This window comes from Eptatretus burgeri, chromosome 10 (assembly GCF_056783735.1).
Source record: "Eptatretus burgeri isolate ZD-2024b chromosome 10, Ebu_testis_v1, whole genome shotgun sequence".
NCBI lineage: Eukaryota > Metazoa > Chordata > Myxini > Myxiniformes > Myxinidae > Eptatretus > Eptatretus burgeri.
The window spans coordinates 62,089,578-62,105,168 of NC_140970.1; the positions used below are offsets into that span (position 1 = coordinate 62,089,578).

A 15,591-nucleotide genomic window follows, 5' to 3' on the forward strand; every position below is an offset into this window, starting at 1 on the left:
CACACACACACACACACACACACACACACACACACACACACACACACACACACACACACACACACACACACACACACACACACATACACACACACACGGAAAACCAGACAATAAGGGATATCTAACATATATAGCGAATCTAATAGATAGAAAGGGGTAAAAACATAAGCTCCACCTTCGGTGGCGGAGGTAATAAGAACATCCCACTCAGGTGTAAGATCATGAGCAGGCAGCTCATTCCAAGCAAATCACCAACTGAGCCATCTCTTGAAGCTCACCTTTATAGCTGATTTGTTGGAGAGGACGAACTTTAATTCCATTTGGCTTCTATTTTTTAACAAGCAGTGAGCTAAAGCTCATGGAGGAGCTTCTATTTCAATCATATGCATGACAAAGACATTGGGAGACATCGTTGCATTGTTATGTAAAATACATTGACAGTAGACAATGGATAACTCAGAGCACAAGGGATTTGAACCTGGTATCCCAGCATTGTGAGCAATCGGTTCAGATGGAAATGGAAAACAGGCCAATACAATGGTTATAATGTATTTCAAAAGCGGGCACACACACACACACACACACACACACACACACACACACACACACACACACACACACACACACACACACACACACACGTACGCATATTTTTGGTGTTTTTTTTGGTATGTTTCTTTGGTATTTTTGGTTCTCAATTGGTATGGGAAACACTCGTGCACATAACATGGCCCAATACACATGCTCCAGATGCTAATGTAAAATACAAATGCATAAGGAGACAAGGGAACGGACAGATGGAATGTTTAACAGTGCAAGTATCAATAGACAATCGTGAGACAAAGTAATACAGAACAGTATCCTGAGCTTTGGAAGCAATATAATGTTTATCTGGAAAGGCAGAAAAGCCTCACCCTGATAACGATAACCCTGATAACAATCATCGACAAATAAGTACCGTAATGTAATATGAATCCTGGCCAGATAGACAAAATGAATGAAATGAATAAATGAACAAGAAACACGCCGTGCAGAGCACGATACTTGCAAGGTCTCGAAAAACAAATTTGACCTTAAAAATAATTGGTTTAATTCAAAATGACCAAATTTGCAACTCCTGCTCAAATTTCAAGTCAATCGGAGGAAATCCGGCCTATTTTGACCTTTTGACCACGACATAATTGGTGGTTGAATTCAACGACCGAATATGAAAATCCTCTTCAAATTTTCCGTCAATCGGATTAAAATTAACTATTTTAGAAATATGGATTATGTTAACCTTTTGACCTCAAAATAACACTGGTTTGCATCATTTCAGAGGTCTAGGTTTTCTCAATGGTTCTTATATTTTCTTGCATGCTGAATTTAGAAATGTATCTCATTTCGCTCAATCAGGTCAAGTTTTTATCTCAGTTGTACTCAATGAGGTCAGCTAAGTGTAACCAGTGCTCTATCTCAATTTTAAGGGAAAAAAAATCAAAATTTTTGTTTTATTAATTAGCATTTTTTAAATTCAAAATGAGACTTACATTGACAGAAAATGTACAAACTATATATAAAAAAATTACCCCCGTGTGGGGGTGATGGTCATTTCTATAATACCACAAGTTCTCAATGTTCAGTTATGACCGAAGACTACTGCGCAGTTCTACTGCGCAGCTCGAACTGCGCAGTTTGGTTAAAGATGACTCAGTATTTTGGCGTGTGCGCATGAAATTATATTTTGAAAATAAATGCCGACGTTTACATTTCGGGTTTTGAAACTTTTGCACTTTCGGCAGAAAATGTATAAATATACAAGGTCAGCTGCTATGCAATGACACCATTCACTAACTTTTACCATGCCCAGTAGAGAATATATAGCCTCCTGAAGGTAGGACAGTTTTTGCAAACTTTGAAGTCATGTGACACGAAAGCGAAATTCGAAAATCCGTCCCGACCAAATTTAGATACTGTCCCATACATTCATATGCCACAATCAAATTCAAGATCGCTTGAGAAATGGCGGAGGAGATAGATTTTGAAAATCGTCATTTTCGCATTTTTTGCCAACTTTGAAGTCACGTGACACGAAAACGAAAGCGAATATTGAAAATCTGGCCTGACCAAAATTTAGAAATTGTCCCATAGATTCATATGCTACAATCAAATTCAAGATCGCTTGAGAAATGGTGGAGGAGATAGAATTTGAAAATCGTCATTTTCGCAACTTCAAAGGCCTCGTGACCTTGACCTTCGGTGACCTTGAAAGTCATACCATCGTGTACGTCTCATCGACCTCTATCAGGATCACTAATGACCAGATCTCCCGCTTCAACTTCATTGTGAACGGACGGACGGATCGTCACCTCTCCTCTCAACACCAATATTATTAGGTCATGCTCGAAGAGATGACCTAAAAAGACGAAGGAAAACAATTAATGCGGAATAAATGGAAGAAGTTGGGTGTTGCCAGAAACAATGATTTATCTATTTTTCTGAAATTGAAATGAAAGTAATTGAGAAGGCACTTTCTTCCACATTAAGTGTACTTGTGTATCATTATATGTATAGTTTGTACATTTTCTGTCAATGTAAGTCTGATTTTGAATTTAAAAAATGCTAATTAAAAAAACAAAAATTTTGATCATTTTTTTCCTTAAAATTGAGATAGATCCATAAAAAACTTGACCTGATTGAGTGAAATTAGATACATCTCTGAATTCAGCATGAAAAAAACATATAAGAACCGTTGAGAAAACCTCGACCTCTGAAAAAAATATTTCAAATGCAGCCGCCAAGTGTAATTGCTGGTTTAATTCAGAGACATGATGCGAAAATCCTCTTCAAATTTCAAGTCACTCAGATGAAAATTGAGTATTTTAGAAATACCACCTAGTTGTTGACCTTTGGCCAATGTTGACCTTTTGACCTTTTGACCTCAAAATCAATAGGCTTCTTGCTTATGAACAACTCTACCATTTGGTGAAGTGTGGTGAAGATCGGTTTGAAGTTGTGATCTGTAGACGATTGACATACATACAGACAAACAAACAGACAGAATAATACACGCGGCCAACCAATATACTTGAAAAATCTTCGATTTTCACAAGTAATAAATAAATGAAGAACGTGGTTTAGGGGTTAAAATCCGGCTGAAAAGAGCAGTATCAAGAAGTTGGATTCTCATTTTCTGGCAACCAAACTAGTCACAGGCGAATTGTGGATTCTTTATCAGATTGTTGGTAAAACCCAGCTGACTCAATAATCACCTTTAGGGGGGTGATCATCGATTTGCCTTGGCAGCTCTGGTGTAAATGTAATGTCAGTACAAATGTTGTCATTGATTCTTTGTGCCCTCAGGGCAATTGTTGGCACTATTATTCTGTGGTGCCAACATTCACTCAATTAATAAATATATAAAAATAATAATAATAATAATAATAATAATGAGAAGAAGAAGAAGAGGAGGAGGAAGGAGCATCTTTAATATGTTAAACCCCAATGGCTTAGGAACTCACCACTGTTGCTTCTCTTGCACAAAGGTCAAACCCCAGCTGTACAGTCAAAAATGGAACAAACGTTACCTTGAGTCACATGGGCAAGTGAATAATGGTTCACAAGATAGATCATGGTTTAAACTATACATCTGTTTTATTATTTATCACCCAAGAGGTTCACACATCATGATGCACATATTAAACACAATCCACAACATGTGAACCAACCTCACTACTTGCACTGCAATGTTATCAAAAACAATGGGATCTCCCCAACAAAGAAAATTAAAAATTTCACAGATTGGAGTAAAGGTGTTCATACCATGATGGTGGTTTTAGTTTTTTCCTGATACCAATGTAGAACTTGAGAGCCAGTACGGACCATTCCTTTTCTGGTTTCAACGACTGAAGAAAGGTGACACATGATATCCTTTGAGGTTTAAGGATTAAACATTATCGATCTGTGATAATCATATTACTGTGATGAACATTGTATGTCTAATATAATTCATAGATCTGACAAACTTTAAAACCACCAATCAAATCCGTGCAAAGGGGGGGTCATGTGCCTGCACCAAAAGACACTGTGTTTTTCCAACAAACAGAGGAAAGTTGGTAAATAATCATGATAAAAGGGTCCCCTTAGGTGGTAGGATGCTCAAAGGAGCCGATAGCGGAACATTGGTTATGTTACAAGCTCTTGGGGCAGGATGCCAGATGGGGGGTTTGTGCATTTATTCTGCTTTACTTATTACATTCCTGGTTCTGTACTGCCTACTAGAGGGTACCGTTGCAGTCTGTTCTCACAGGCCTGCCACCAGAAATGTAGAGGCCCAAACCTGGATGTAGCACCCTGGGAGGCTGCCTCATCACCTGGAGGATAATATTGGGTCCCCTTCTCTGGCAATTCGAGACTGGAGCCACAAATAGCATGGGATTCTCCAAGTAAAGGTCTTTCCGAGACCACTATTGGTGCCATCTGGAATGCTACTTGCCTGTCTACAAATTTCCCTGAAGCCCCTCCTTACTTTCGTGTGGGCCAATCAACTGCAGCACCCCATCCTCGTTATATTTTCCCATAATCTTTCTTTGCTTTTCAACTCAGAGTGCCGCTCTTGGTTTTCGGCATCGAGCCTTCCCTTGCGGTATTAATAAAAATAAACAAAAAAATATTACAAGGTGAATGACAAGTCGATTGAGAGGGTTACCGAGACCTTTATTCAATCTCGCGAGCCAAAAAAAGGTGATTTGAAGCGTTTTCTCGAAGGATGGACTAAATTCACAAGACATAAAGGTTGGTAGTTTGGAATCCGAGGTGTTCATGCCATGTTTGTAGTCTTAGCTCACCCCACTACTGCCTTCAGCTTGATTTGAAGCTATAACCTCTGGGATATCAGTTCATCATCTGCAACCCTAAACCATCAACATAATCATCATTCAGGTGCTAATTATCTTCACCGGCCATTGACCACCATCAACATCATTAGTCAGGTGGCATCTTTGAAAGTGAGGCAATGGCGAAAATGTTTGATCATTCGAAAAGAGCTTCATGGCGTAAAATAATTGTCACATTAATTTTGCTTCGCAGGAAGAGATGTGCATTGCATGACACTGTGCAGTGGGCTCCACACATGCTCTGTGTTACACTTTTGTACTTTCAAAATAAAAAGTAAGCATACGAGGGGGGATCCTATCGATTGTGATCAATCCATACCTGGCAGTAACAACATATTATTTTTCTCAACAGTCTTCTGAAAACAATTGAAAACTTTCATCTGAACATAAAGATTGACTTTTTTTGAAGTTTTTTTTCCAATAGAATGTCTCAGATGTACCGATCAACACCTGCACTCGTAACCTTCATACCGTAGAATTTGGTCAAGGGGACGAGTCTGAGATGAATTTCAGAAAAATAACATCAAAAACAATGTAAATAATAAACATTTTTTTTGTAATTTTGTGATCATTTCATTCGAAATTTTCTGAAAGACAGTTCATCTTAACAACACTTCTACGTGCGCACATGACTCAAAGACTGACTCGAAAGCTTTAAAACTTTTACAAAAAGCAAAAAAAATAAAAACTAAGACTGAGAAGCAAACACAGATAAGGTCCCCACCTTTTCATCCTTAAACAGAAACAGTGTTTGGAAGTTCAACAGAATGACTTTATCTTGAAAACGATGCGAGAGGAACCGAGAGTTATCTTCACGATATTTCACTCGATTCTTGAACGTTCCAACAACTTTATCTGCTGCAATGAAAAATTAACACATTCTTTGTTAATAATACCATTTGCTTTGTATGAGAAATTGAAACAACCGAAACATAAACACAATATAAACCTTGAGCAAACCTAGGAACTTCTTCATTTGTCCCATTGACACATTTTTCTTCATTAAAAGAAAATTGTCCTTGTGTTCTTGCACTGTTCCCCAGAGCAGCAACAAATCCAAAACCTTCTCTTTGTAGTGCAGAGGGCGCTCTACAACCAGATCAACGGAAAGGGGAGGTGGGTAGCAGGAGAAATAGCGATAATTAAAAAGAACAGCAATCTCAGTGAAATAAATGAACTTTTCATCAATATCCAAATAAGCTTTTTTTATAAGGGTCACTTGGCTCCGACCGGAGAGGTTTGAGGGTGTCGAAGTAGCAGCTCAAACCCGAATCCTATCCAGATTCCTCCTGATCACTCCATCTTTGCTCTTTGCTTATTTTGTTCGTCCTGATAACTCCAACGTAATATTTGGTCTATCATTTGATGAAGATGTCAAATTTTGAGCCAGACTCGGTGGTGTAATGGTTTGTGCGTCCACTCTGAATCTGGAACGTCAGTGGTTCAAACCCTGGCCGAGTCATACCAAAGACTTAAAAAAAATTGGTACATGCTGCTTCCTTGCTTGGCGTTCAGCATTTAAAAGGTTAAGAGCATGGACAAACCCTATGGGATTGGCATCCATGGGGAGGAGGAAATTCCTCCTGAGGAAATGCCCCATTGATTGTGGTGAGAAAAGTGGAGCCATTGTTGTGACGGCGCTGGTATCTGGAGGCCCTGGGAAATGACACCAGTTCCCCCAAGCTCAATAGGGCTGTATTTGTCTTGTCAGTATGTCCATGTGTGTGTGTGTGTGAGATGTGTGAGTGTCAGTTCTATTACGAGCCTTAGACCTTGTATAAAAATAAGAATAAGAATAAAAAAGCATCTACGTCATTGCAAGATATATTGAACTTGTCAAATAGCAATATAATATGCAATATTCTCTTCCCTCTTTCTCAAACTCATGGAGATGAGAGGAGAAGTGGAAGAACAGAGGAAGAAAGGAGAAGAAAAGATTGGAGAGAATATCAGAGAGAAGAGAATAAAATACGGGAAGAAAAGAAGGGGGAATGTTTGTGTGTGGCAGCTCTGCTCCCAACCTTAGATTCTGCAAAAAATAAAAATACAAAGAGACGGAGAAGAAGAGGGGTGGGAAGAAGGGACAGAGATAGAAAATACATAACTCGGCCAAAAGAGCTGCGGACTAATATAACATTTTCATGAAAATTTCCCAGTCAACCCACGTGGTTCTACAACAAACATATTGACACGTGGCACGAATACAGGTAACTCCAAAGCTAAGTGACCATTCATTCAGGTATATCACGGCCAGTTGGCATTTCATCAGAGATGGTTCAGAATAAGCTACATACAACAGTGGAGTTATAAGCACCATGCCACATGCAGCACTACAAACAAAATAGTGCAGGTAACTTGATAATATACAGGGCAGGCAATACCTGAAACAAGATAACATCCCACAATATAAATTTAATAGGTCAATTACTCGGTGTCCTGCAATTGGCATTCAATAAATCAATAATTTGTTTCCTAATCAATTGCCTCCAGCTGCAACAAGGATATTATATCATTAAAAAGATGATTGGTTAAATAGTCCAAAAGAGCTCCAAACGAGCAAGTCCAGTCCCATTTACCAACTCAACCAGAGCAGTTTAATAGCAAAAAAAAACCTCCAAGAAACTTATTCTTTTGAGATAGAGGGGTGGAGCATTAGGGAAATAACTTAGAATTTAGACATGTTTTTTAGCCCGTCCCCCCCCCCCCCCGTTCAGCAGAAGACGGGGTTTTGGCAATCACGTGTGTGCGTGCGTGCGTGCGTCTGTCTGGATGTCTGTCCAGGCCATAACGTTTTTACCATTTGAGCTTTTGTCATCAAATCTTCAACAAACCATTATTATGAGATTATGGAGAAAACAAGTTCATAAAACGTCCAATTGTTTTTTGACTGTCGGTTTCGTCAAGTATAGTTCGAGTACAAAGTGGATTCGGACAGACTTTGCATTTTCAGATGCTTTCTAGTTCGCTTTGAAATCGTTTGCTGCGTTGTCCCAATGTACAAATGTTGCCTTGTTGCCTTTGGGCAAGGGTAAGTTAAAAAGCAGCATCTTCCTGACTTTTATGAAGGTGATACAAGTTGTGGAATTCAGATTTAACCACATTCTGTTCACTTTAGGAAGTGCATTTAATCGATACTTTACTCACTTCACTTGACCATGAGATCACTTGACAGATTTTCAGGCTTGAATAGCAAAGCCTCAATGAGGTCATCATTGGAGGCCTGAATAAGGTCCTCATAAGGCTTCTCAAATGGTCCTTGTCAATCAAGGTCCACCCCTAATTAACCTACTCGATTTTGGGATAAAAGCGAGAAAGACACACAAGAAGAGATGTAGAGTGGTAACCTGTCGTGGTGAAAGCTGCTTCTGCTGTCTCGGGGTTGAATCCTTGCTGGATGGACCATTTTAAAGACCTGAGACACTTGCTGTCCGGGCTCCTGTTTCAAGCTGTGACATTGTTACTGGTGGTCATGAGGCCTGTACCTCAGTTTCCACATCATCCAATTGCTCAGATATGCTGTACCCCTGTTGGAACAGTGCGTTGTGCACAGCTTCACCTTTGCCAGAGGGTGCCCACATCTGCGATTACCACAACAACAGCACATTGATGAAACTGAGAGAGAGTTAAACACCAAACTCTGTGCTCTGATGTGAGATCAGTAGGTTTGTACCCAAACACAAATGCCAATTCCTGACAATTAATGAGCTCTAACAAGCTGTGATGTTTTCAACTTCGTAATACAACAGGTACACACTCTTTGCAACCTGATCACTATTTGTATCATTGTACTTGTAACTATAGTAGCCTTGAACAACCACACAGGTATGTTGTAAAGGAACATAGGTTGGCGGGATGGCCTGTAGGGATGTACACTCGCCTCTGAGCTGCCCAGCCTGGGTTTGAATCCTGAGCCAGCTATAAACCGTCATCCTGGTGTTTCACAGACAGGGTGATTCATCAATGTGTGTGCCGTCCCTCGGGTGGATGTTAAATTAGCCATCCCGTCGACCGGCATTAGTTAGTGAATGTTAAAGATCCCAAAGTGTCCTTCGTGAAGAGTAAGGGAGTTTGCACCGGCACTGAAAAAATTACAAATTCCTGCCTGCACTATGGGTTACATTCTTGGAGGTTGGTAGCACTGGTAGCAAGTGATCCGGTTTTCTTGGAGGTTCCTTAAGATGATGATAAACCACTTGCTATCTTAAACTGTTGTCTGAGCAGCAGCTTCTGTACTATAAACAAAAAGACAAAGTGGTTAACATGTTTCAGGTGAATGTCCTTCTTTGGATACAAAGAGCAACCTATAAAGCAACAGACAAATGTCTTAAACTCTAATCTTCTTGGAACATGAGCTCTCACTTCAGCGTCAATAAGATGTGTGGCACAAACAGCAATACTTACCCAGCTCTCCTTGTGCTATTACTTCAAACACAGCCCAGCTATCTTGAATGTCTGTGCTGGTGTGCTTCAGGTACAACACCTCCCTCTTGAGCTCGTCGGCAGAGGTTTGGGCAGATACCTGAGGGAAGAGACTTTCTGAAGTAGTTGGAACAAATGCCTTGTTTCCTTTTTTCATAATCTCCTATAGATAGGATACCTCAGAGGTAGTGCACTCAGTTTTGAGCTGCCCGATTTTTGATGATTTCTGAACTGACTGTAAACTCTCATGCAGGTACTTCACATGCACAATGTTGCATCCAATAGTATTTTGTCATGGTAGAGGATGTAAAGTTGGCTGCCCTATCTGCTATCGTTAACTAGTGGATGTTGGAGATCCAACCAAAGAGATAACATTCAAAAGGAGATGTCATCGGGTAACTTTTGCAGACTCCGATATTCTGCCTTCATCTTACAATTTGATCACACTCAGATATATACGAGGTCTGACAATAAAGTTCCAGGATTAAAGCAATATAAATTTTTATTGTAAATGTACAAATTATGTTTAGTGGTTGCCTTCAAAGTAATCTCACTGCGAGTCTATACACACTTGCCAATGTCACTGCCATGCTTCAAAGCACCTCAATGACTTGGAAGTCATTGTCGAAAAGGTCATTCAGCTCATTGGTAATGGCTCTCTGGGCCTCTTCTGTTGATGCAAAATGAGATCCTTTCATTGGAGTTTTCATTGTTGGAAACAAGAAATAATTCACATGATGCCAAGTCAGAAGAGTCGGGAGGATGTTCCAGCACAGGATTTGTTCATCTGTAAAGAATTGCATCACCGAGAGGGCCGTGTGTGTGGAAGCATTGTCATGATGGAGAATCCACTTTCTTGGCATGAGCTCTGGGCTGACACGCAAAACTTGTTTTCTCAAACTTTCCAAAACTTCACGGAAAAATGCTTGGTTCACTGTTTGTTCTGAAGGAATAATCCCTTTATTCCTTGTGGACAATCCCTTTAACGTTGAAAAAACAAATCAGCATCGTTTTGAATTTGAGCGTTGACATGCGAGCACATTTTTTGTCTTCGGGATGAGGGTGTATTCCATTGCAAATTCTGGCATTTCGTTTCTGGGTCGTAATGGTAGACCATGCTGGTGCTGTGATGGTTTTCTTCAACAGATCATGATCTTCTGACTGAATGTGTTCTGACAGGTTCGAACAAACCTGGACCTCCCTTTTTTTTGTTCGTTGCTCAGGTTCTTTGGGACCATATTCATGCACACCTTTCTCATGTTGGTTTTTGGTTAAAATGAACCTAATAGTCTCTATGTTGGAGTTCATCTGGTCTGCTATCAATCTGACTGTCAAACGTCGGTCAGTTTTGGACCAACATTCTCACCCTTTTGACATTTTCGCCCGTTTTGGCAATCAATGGGAATCCTGACCACGCATCATCATTCACGTGCATTCTCCCTTCCGCAAACCTCTTGGCCCACTCAAACATACATGATCTTGACATTGCGTCTTCTCCGTACACTAGCTTTTACTTGTCGAAAATGTCCATGGCACTTTTGTTTAGGTTTACCAAAACTTGATGATTCTCTGTTTCATAAAGGTGTCATTCATCTACAGAACATGATTGCAACATTTATAATTTTAACAAAACTCCAATAGAGCCATAAAACACAACCGGTCGATACAATGGCTTACACAGTACTGACAGGAAGATTATGATGTACATCCAATTGTGAAACCCAAGCCAGTGCTGCCACCAGTGCTGTCGAGAAAAAACATCAGTCCTGGAACTTTATTGTCAGACATCAGATATGCATTTAATAGGTTCAAATAAAATAATCTCCAACACACTTCCAAAGACCCCAACACACTGTTTTGTCCAAAAATCCCACGGTAATGGTTTTTAAACACTTCTGTTAAAATACAATCCATCCCAAGTTTAACTTATTAAAACTCTGGCCCTTTGTTTCATAAATTAAACTGAACATTAAAATGTTTTCTCAAACAATATGGGGGCCGATTGATTGCACCGACCTTGAGAGAAACACAGTTTTCCGGTTTCTTTGCTTCCACATAAACTTCGATGATCAGATCTCCAGCAGCCATCTTAATCTGCAGGTCAAACAGTTCCTGATGCTTTAGAAAATCCAAGGTATTGAAACTTCATTTTTCTGTTTGCTTTATCAATAACAAATAAACAAATTCATGATGATTACCTATTAAATATTCATTTTCATTCGGCAGTTTCCAATGAGAGGATTCTAACATATCAATTTGGTTTCTTACCTATTCAATTTGGAGGTGCAGCCCACCTGATACACCTTGAATAGAAGTATTTAATCAGCAATTACATGCAACAGTCCGAGTTATTTATTGATGCAACTTGTAGGCAGTCATTGGAGCAGGTTCATACCGATCATCACGGAAGATTTTGTTCGCATACAGCCAAACATGGTAAAATGTGGTTGTCAGTAATGGTGCATGACATGCGATATGAAGAACATTGAGCCCAAACAATCACTCAACCATACAAAAACGTGATTTTTCTGTATTACCTCTATAAAGGTGGACAGAGGTTATATTTTCACCAGTTTGTTTCTCTGTCTGTTTGTTTGTCTGTGAGCATATCTCAAAAAAATTGTGGACAGATTTGGACAAAACTTGGTGGACAGGTTGGGTGTGCGACAAGGAAGAATTGATTCGATTTTGGGGAAGATCTGAATCCGGATTCAGATACGAGTTTTTGATTTTTTTTGTTTAAAGTGATTCTTCATCATTGAGATATGGGGCTAAGAACGATATGGAGCACGATATTTCAAAAAGTTGTGAACGAGTTGACAAAACTTGGTGGATGAGTTGGTTAGGTGATAAGAACAAGGCAATTTGATTTTTGTTCAGGTCTGGATCCAGATCCACCCGATCAATGGGATACTGATCAGGCTGGTGGAGGTACTGTATGTGCTCCACTGAGTGCCATTATAGTTACAACTGTTTTTCCGATACTTTTAGAAGCACTATATTTATTTTTAAGTTTATATTTTCGACACAAGATTGATGCTCATGCAAGACCGAGGTGAGTTCGGGTAAAAAGGCAACACATCTACAATGGGGTAGTGGGGCCACAGTTAGACATGATAAGCAAGGGAATGAACAAACAAGTGAAGAGGGGGGGGGGGAGAGAGAGAGAGAGAGAGAGAGAGAGAGAGAGAGAGAGAGAGAGAGAGAGAGAGAGCGAGCGAGAGAGAGAGAGAGAGAGAGAGAGAGAGAGAGAGAGAGAGAGAGAGAGAGAGAGAGAGAGGTATGGAGGAGAGGGTGGGAGAGAGAGGGGGAGATGGAGAGGGGTGGGAGAGAGAGGGAGAGGGGTGGAAGAGAGAGGGAGATTGTTGAGAGGGAGAGAGAGGGAGAGCATTGAGAGGGAGAGAGGGGAGCATTAATTCAACGAAGACGTGTTCTGAGATCATCGGTTGTTCCAGATCAGTGTGATACTGTATCACAGTGTAACCTCCCAGACATAGCCACCATCCAGACACATTATGGAGATATAACCACCATCCCGTTACATCCATAGACAGAGAGAAAGAGGAAAGGGGGGGGGAGAGAGAGAGAGAGAGAGAGAGAGAGAGAGAGAGAGAGAGAGAGAGAGAGAGAGAGAGAGAGAGAGAGAGAGAGAGGAAAAACAGCAACCAGCTAATAAGAGAGATGGGTTAGATTAGGTTGGATAGGGTTATAGGGGTAGAAAAAATTACAGGTATGGATTGGGGGATAACATGAAATGATAGGGCACCACCATTCCTGAGACCCTGGAGGGAAGAGACATGCCTTCAAGCCATGGGTGACATGCCTTCAAAGACCCACATTACAAGACTACTGTGTCATAAACAGATGCAGTGGGCACTTTTACTTATTGATTATGCCATCCTCCTGCTTTTAATCATCAGCACAGCACAACTCTCTGAAATCGACATTACTACTATATGCCTTACACATTGCATGTAAATATATATCCGAGCAACCACTATTCCTTATGCTATTCTCTTTATTGTCCTTCAGATCAATATTCGTCAGCTTTGTCCAAACCCTCTAATTTTAAAGAAAAAAAAGAAGAGACAACATGGACAACGCTGAAAAGATCAGAATCCCATACTTGGGATAAGGCAAAACTTTCTGAGTATTAAGGTGATAAAGAAGCATTTGACAATGTTTGTAGCTTCCTTGATACAACAAAATGTGCATAAATTCCAAAGAGACACGTTCTATATGTTAGTCGGTGTACACTGACCGTTATGTACACTACCGGTCGAAAGTTCAAGAACACCCCAATTTTTCCAGTTTTTACTGAAATTTAAGCAGTTCAATGTTTCAATGTACTCTGAAGTTAAAGCATAGAACAAATAAACAATTGCAGATAAAAAAAGAAATCATGGAATCGTTTTGTTGAACAAAATTTAATCTAAATTTTTGAGTCATCAAAGTAGCCACTTTTTGCAGATATAACAGCCGAACATACTCGTGGCATTCCTTCTACAATGGAAATGAAATATTGTTTGAAAAGTTCTTCCCAACACTGTTGCAGAAGTTCCCACAAATGTGTTGCACTTGTCAGTTGCTTTGCTTTCACCCTTCTGTCCAGTTCATCACAAACCAGCTCGATGGGGTATAAGTCTGGAGACTGTGCTGGCCATTCCATGATTTGACACCTACCATCTTGTTCTTTTCTTCTAAGGTAGTTCCGACATAGCCTGGAGGTATGTTTTGGGTCGACATAGCCCTTTTGGTTCAGGGTGCCAGCCACTCTGTGCAAGTCGCCGACTCTGGATCCAGCAAAAGAGCCCCAGATCATCACGCTTCCTCCTCCATGTTTGACAGTTGGTGTCACACACTGAGCAACCATCTTTTCACCTACTCGATGGCGTACAAAAACTCCGCGTGATGAACCGAAGATTTCAAATTTTGATTAATCGGTCCATGAGACCTTCTTCCAGTTTTCAGTCATCCACTGGCGGTGCTTCATGGGCCAGGCAAACCTCTTTTTCTTATTTTGCCATCTTAGCAATGGCTTTCTGACTGCCAATCGACCTGTCAAACCTGCAGCTCGAAGTCTTCTCTTCACAGTTGAAACTGAGACTTCCTTACTTCGACCAGTGTTAAGCTGTGCTTGAAGCTGTTGTCCTGTGAGCCGCCAATCACGCAAGCTCTTGACTCTCAGAAACTTGTCTTCTGATTGTGTTGTGGCTTTGGGTCTGCCAGACCTCTTCCTGTCAGTTTCCTCCAGTTTCCAAGTGCCTTTTGATGGTGCAGGAAACTGTACTCACTGACACCTTGGCTTTCTTTGCAATTTCTCTAAAGGAAAGATCGACACTTTTAAGGATTATAATGGTCTGTCTGTCTTCCTTTGTTAATTGTCTTTTTCTCGCCGTTATGATAGCAATATACAACTTCCCGCAGTGCAATATTGTCCAAATAATGCTTCAGAGGGTGCAGCAACACAGTCTGTTCCAACACTGCTATAATACAGACAGAGGGTTTGTAACTAATCAACAAAAGTGGGACACCTGCAGGAATTGTTTGCATCAAGTTTCAAGGCTTCATTTACTTCTATTGCTGCAGAACAGCTGCAGTTGCAAACCCATTACTTGTTCCCTGTAAAGGGCCTTTTTTACCAACTCTGAAATTTCCATTATTTTTCAGTTTTTGGTAACCTAAACTTTTTTTTAAACCTCTGGCAGTTTACCGATTAGCTTTGTACCATTTCAGGTTATTCACTGGACTTGAACTGCTGAAATTTCACTAAAAACTGGAAAAATGGGGGTGTTCTAAAACTTTTGACCGGTAGTGTATGTGATAGATGGATATCACATACAACAATATTGTACCATGTATGGCTATCTTAAACTGCTCGAGGGGGGGGGGGGGGACTTTTCTTTGGAGGAAATTGATTGCTGCCTCACTAAAGAAAATAAATAAATAAATAAATAAATAATACCAATAATTAATAGATCTGTAGTGTTAATCTGTAGTATACATAGTCGAGGCTCGTGGAAGAGATATGACAGTATATTTGAGATAAGTTTATGTTTGTGCGATTGTGCTACATTTGCCTCAACATCATCATGAATAACATCATTGATAATGCATCAAAGTTCCTTCACCGTGGGGCCTTCCTTCATTTGCACAAGCAGATCAATATTCTTCAGCTTTGTCTTCATCTGCTCCTCAGTAACCTGAAGCACACGAAGGACAAACAAACTCCAAAATATCACAAGCATTTAAACTCCATTATCACAAACGTATTGACAATTATCTATCCTACATTCCC

General features: G+C 40.2%; 1 protein-coding gene across 10 annotated transcripts in view; it reads right to left on the bottom strand.

The window, feature by feature from the left end:
- LOC147018701 (arf-GAP with Rho-GAP domain, ANK repeat and PH domain-containing protein 1-like) overlaps positions 1-15,591 on the bottom strand; it is a 171,062-nt gene that overhangs the window by 11,426 nt on the left and 144,045 nt on the right. For 9 of the 10 annotated variants that reach the window (XM_085898650.1, XM_085898644.1, XM_085898646.1 and 6 more), the window contains 7 exons: positions 15,425-15,496; positions 11,310-11,387; positions 9,276-9,393; positions 5,835-5,963; positions 5,599-5,732; positions 3,802-3,884; positions 3,501-3,536 (listed from right to left, as the gene is read on the bottom strand). In XM_085898650.1, coding sequence (XP_085754776.1) covers positions 3,501-3,536; positions 3,802-3,884; positions 5,599-5,732; positions 5,835-5,963; positions 9,276-9,393; positions 11,310-11,387; positions 15,425-15,496 — 650 coding nt within the window. The remainder of the gene's footprint in view (positions 1-3,500; positions 3,537-3,801; positions 3,885-5,598; positions 5,733-5,834; positions 5,964-9,275; positions 9,394-11,309; positions 11,388-15,424; positions 15,497-15,591) is intronic. The other variant, XM_085898648.1, reaches the window with a different exon arrangement.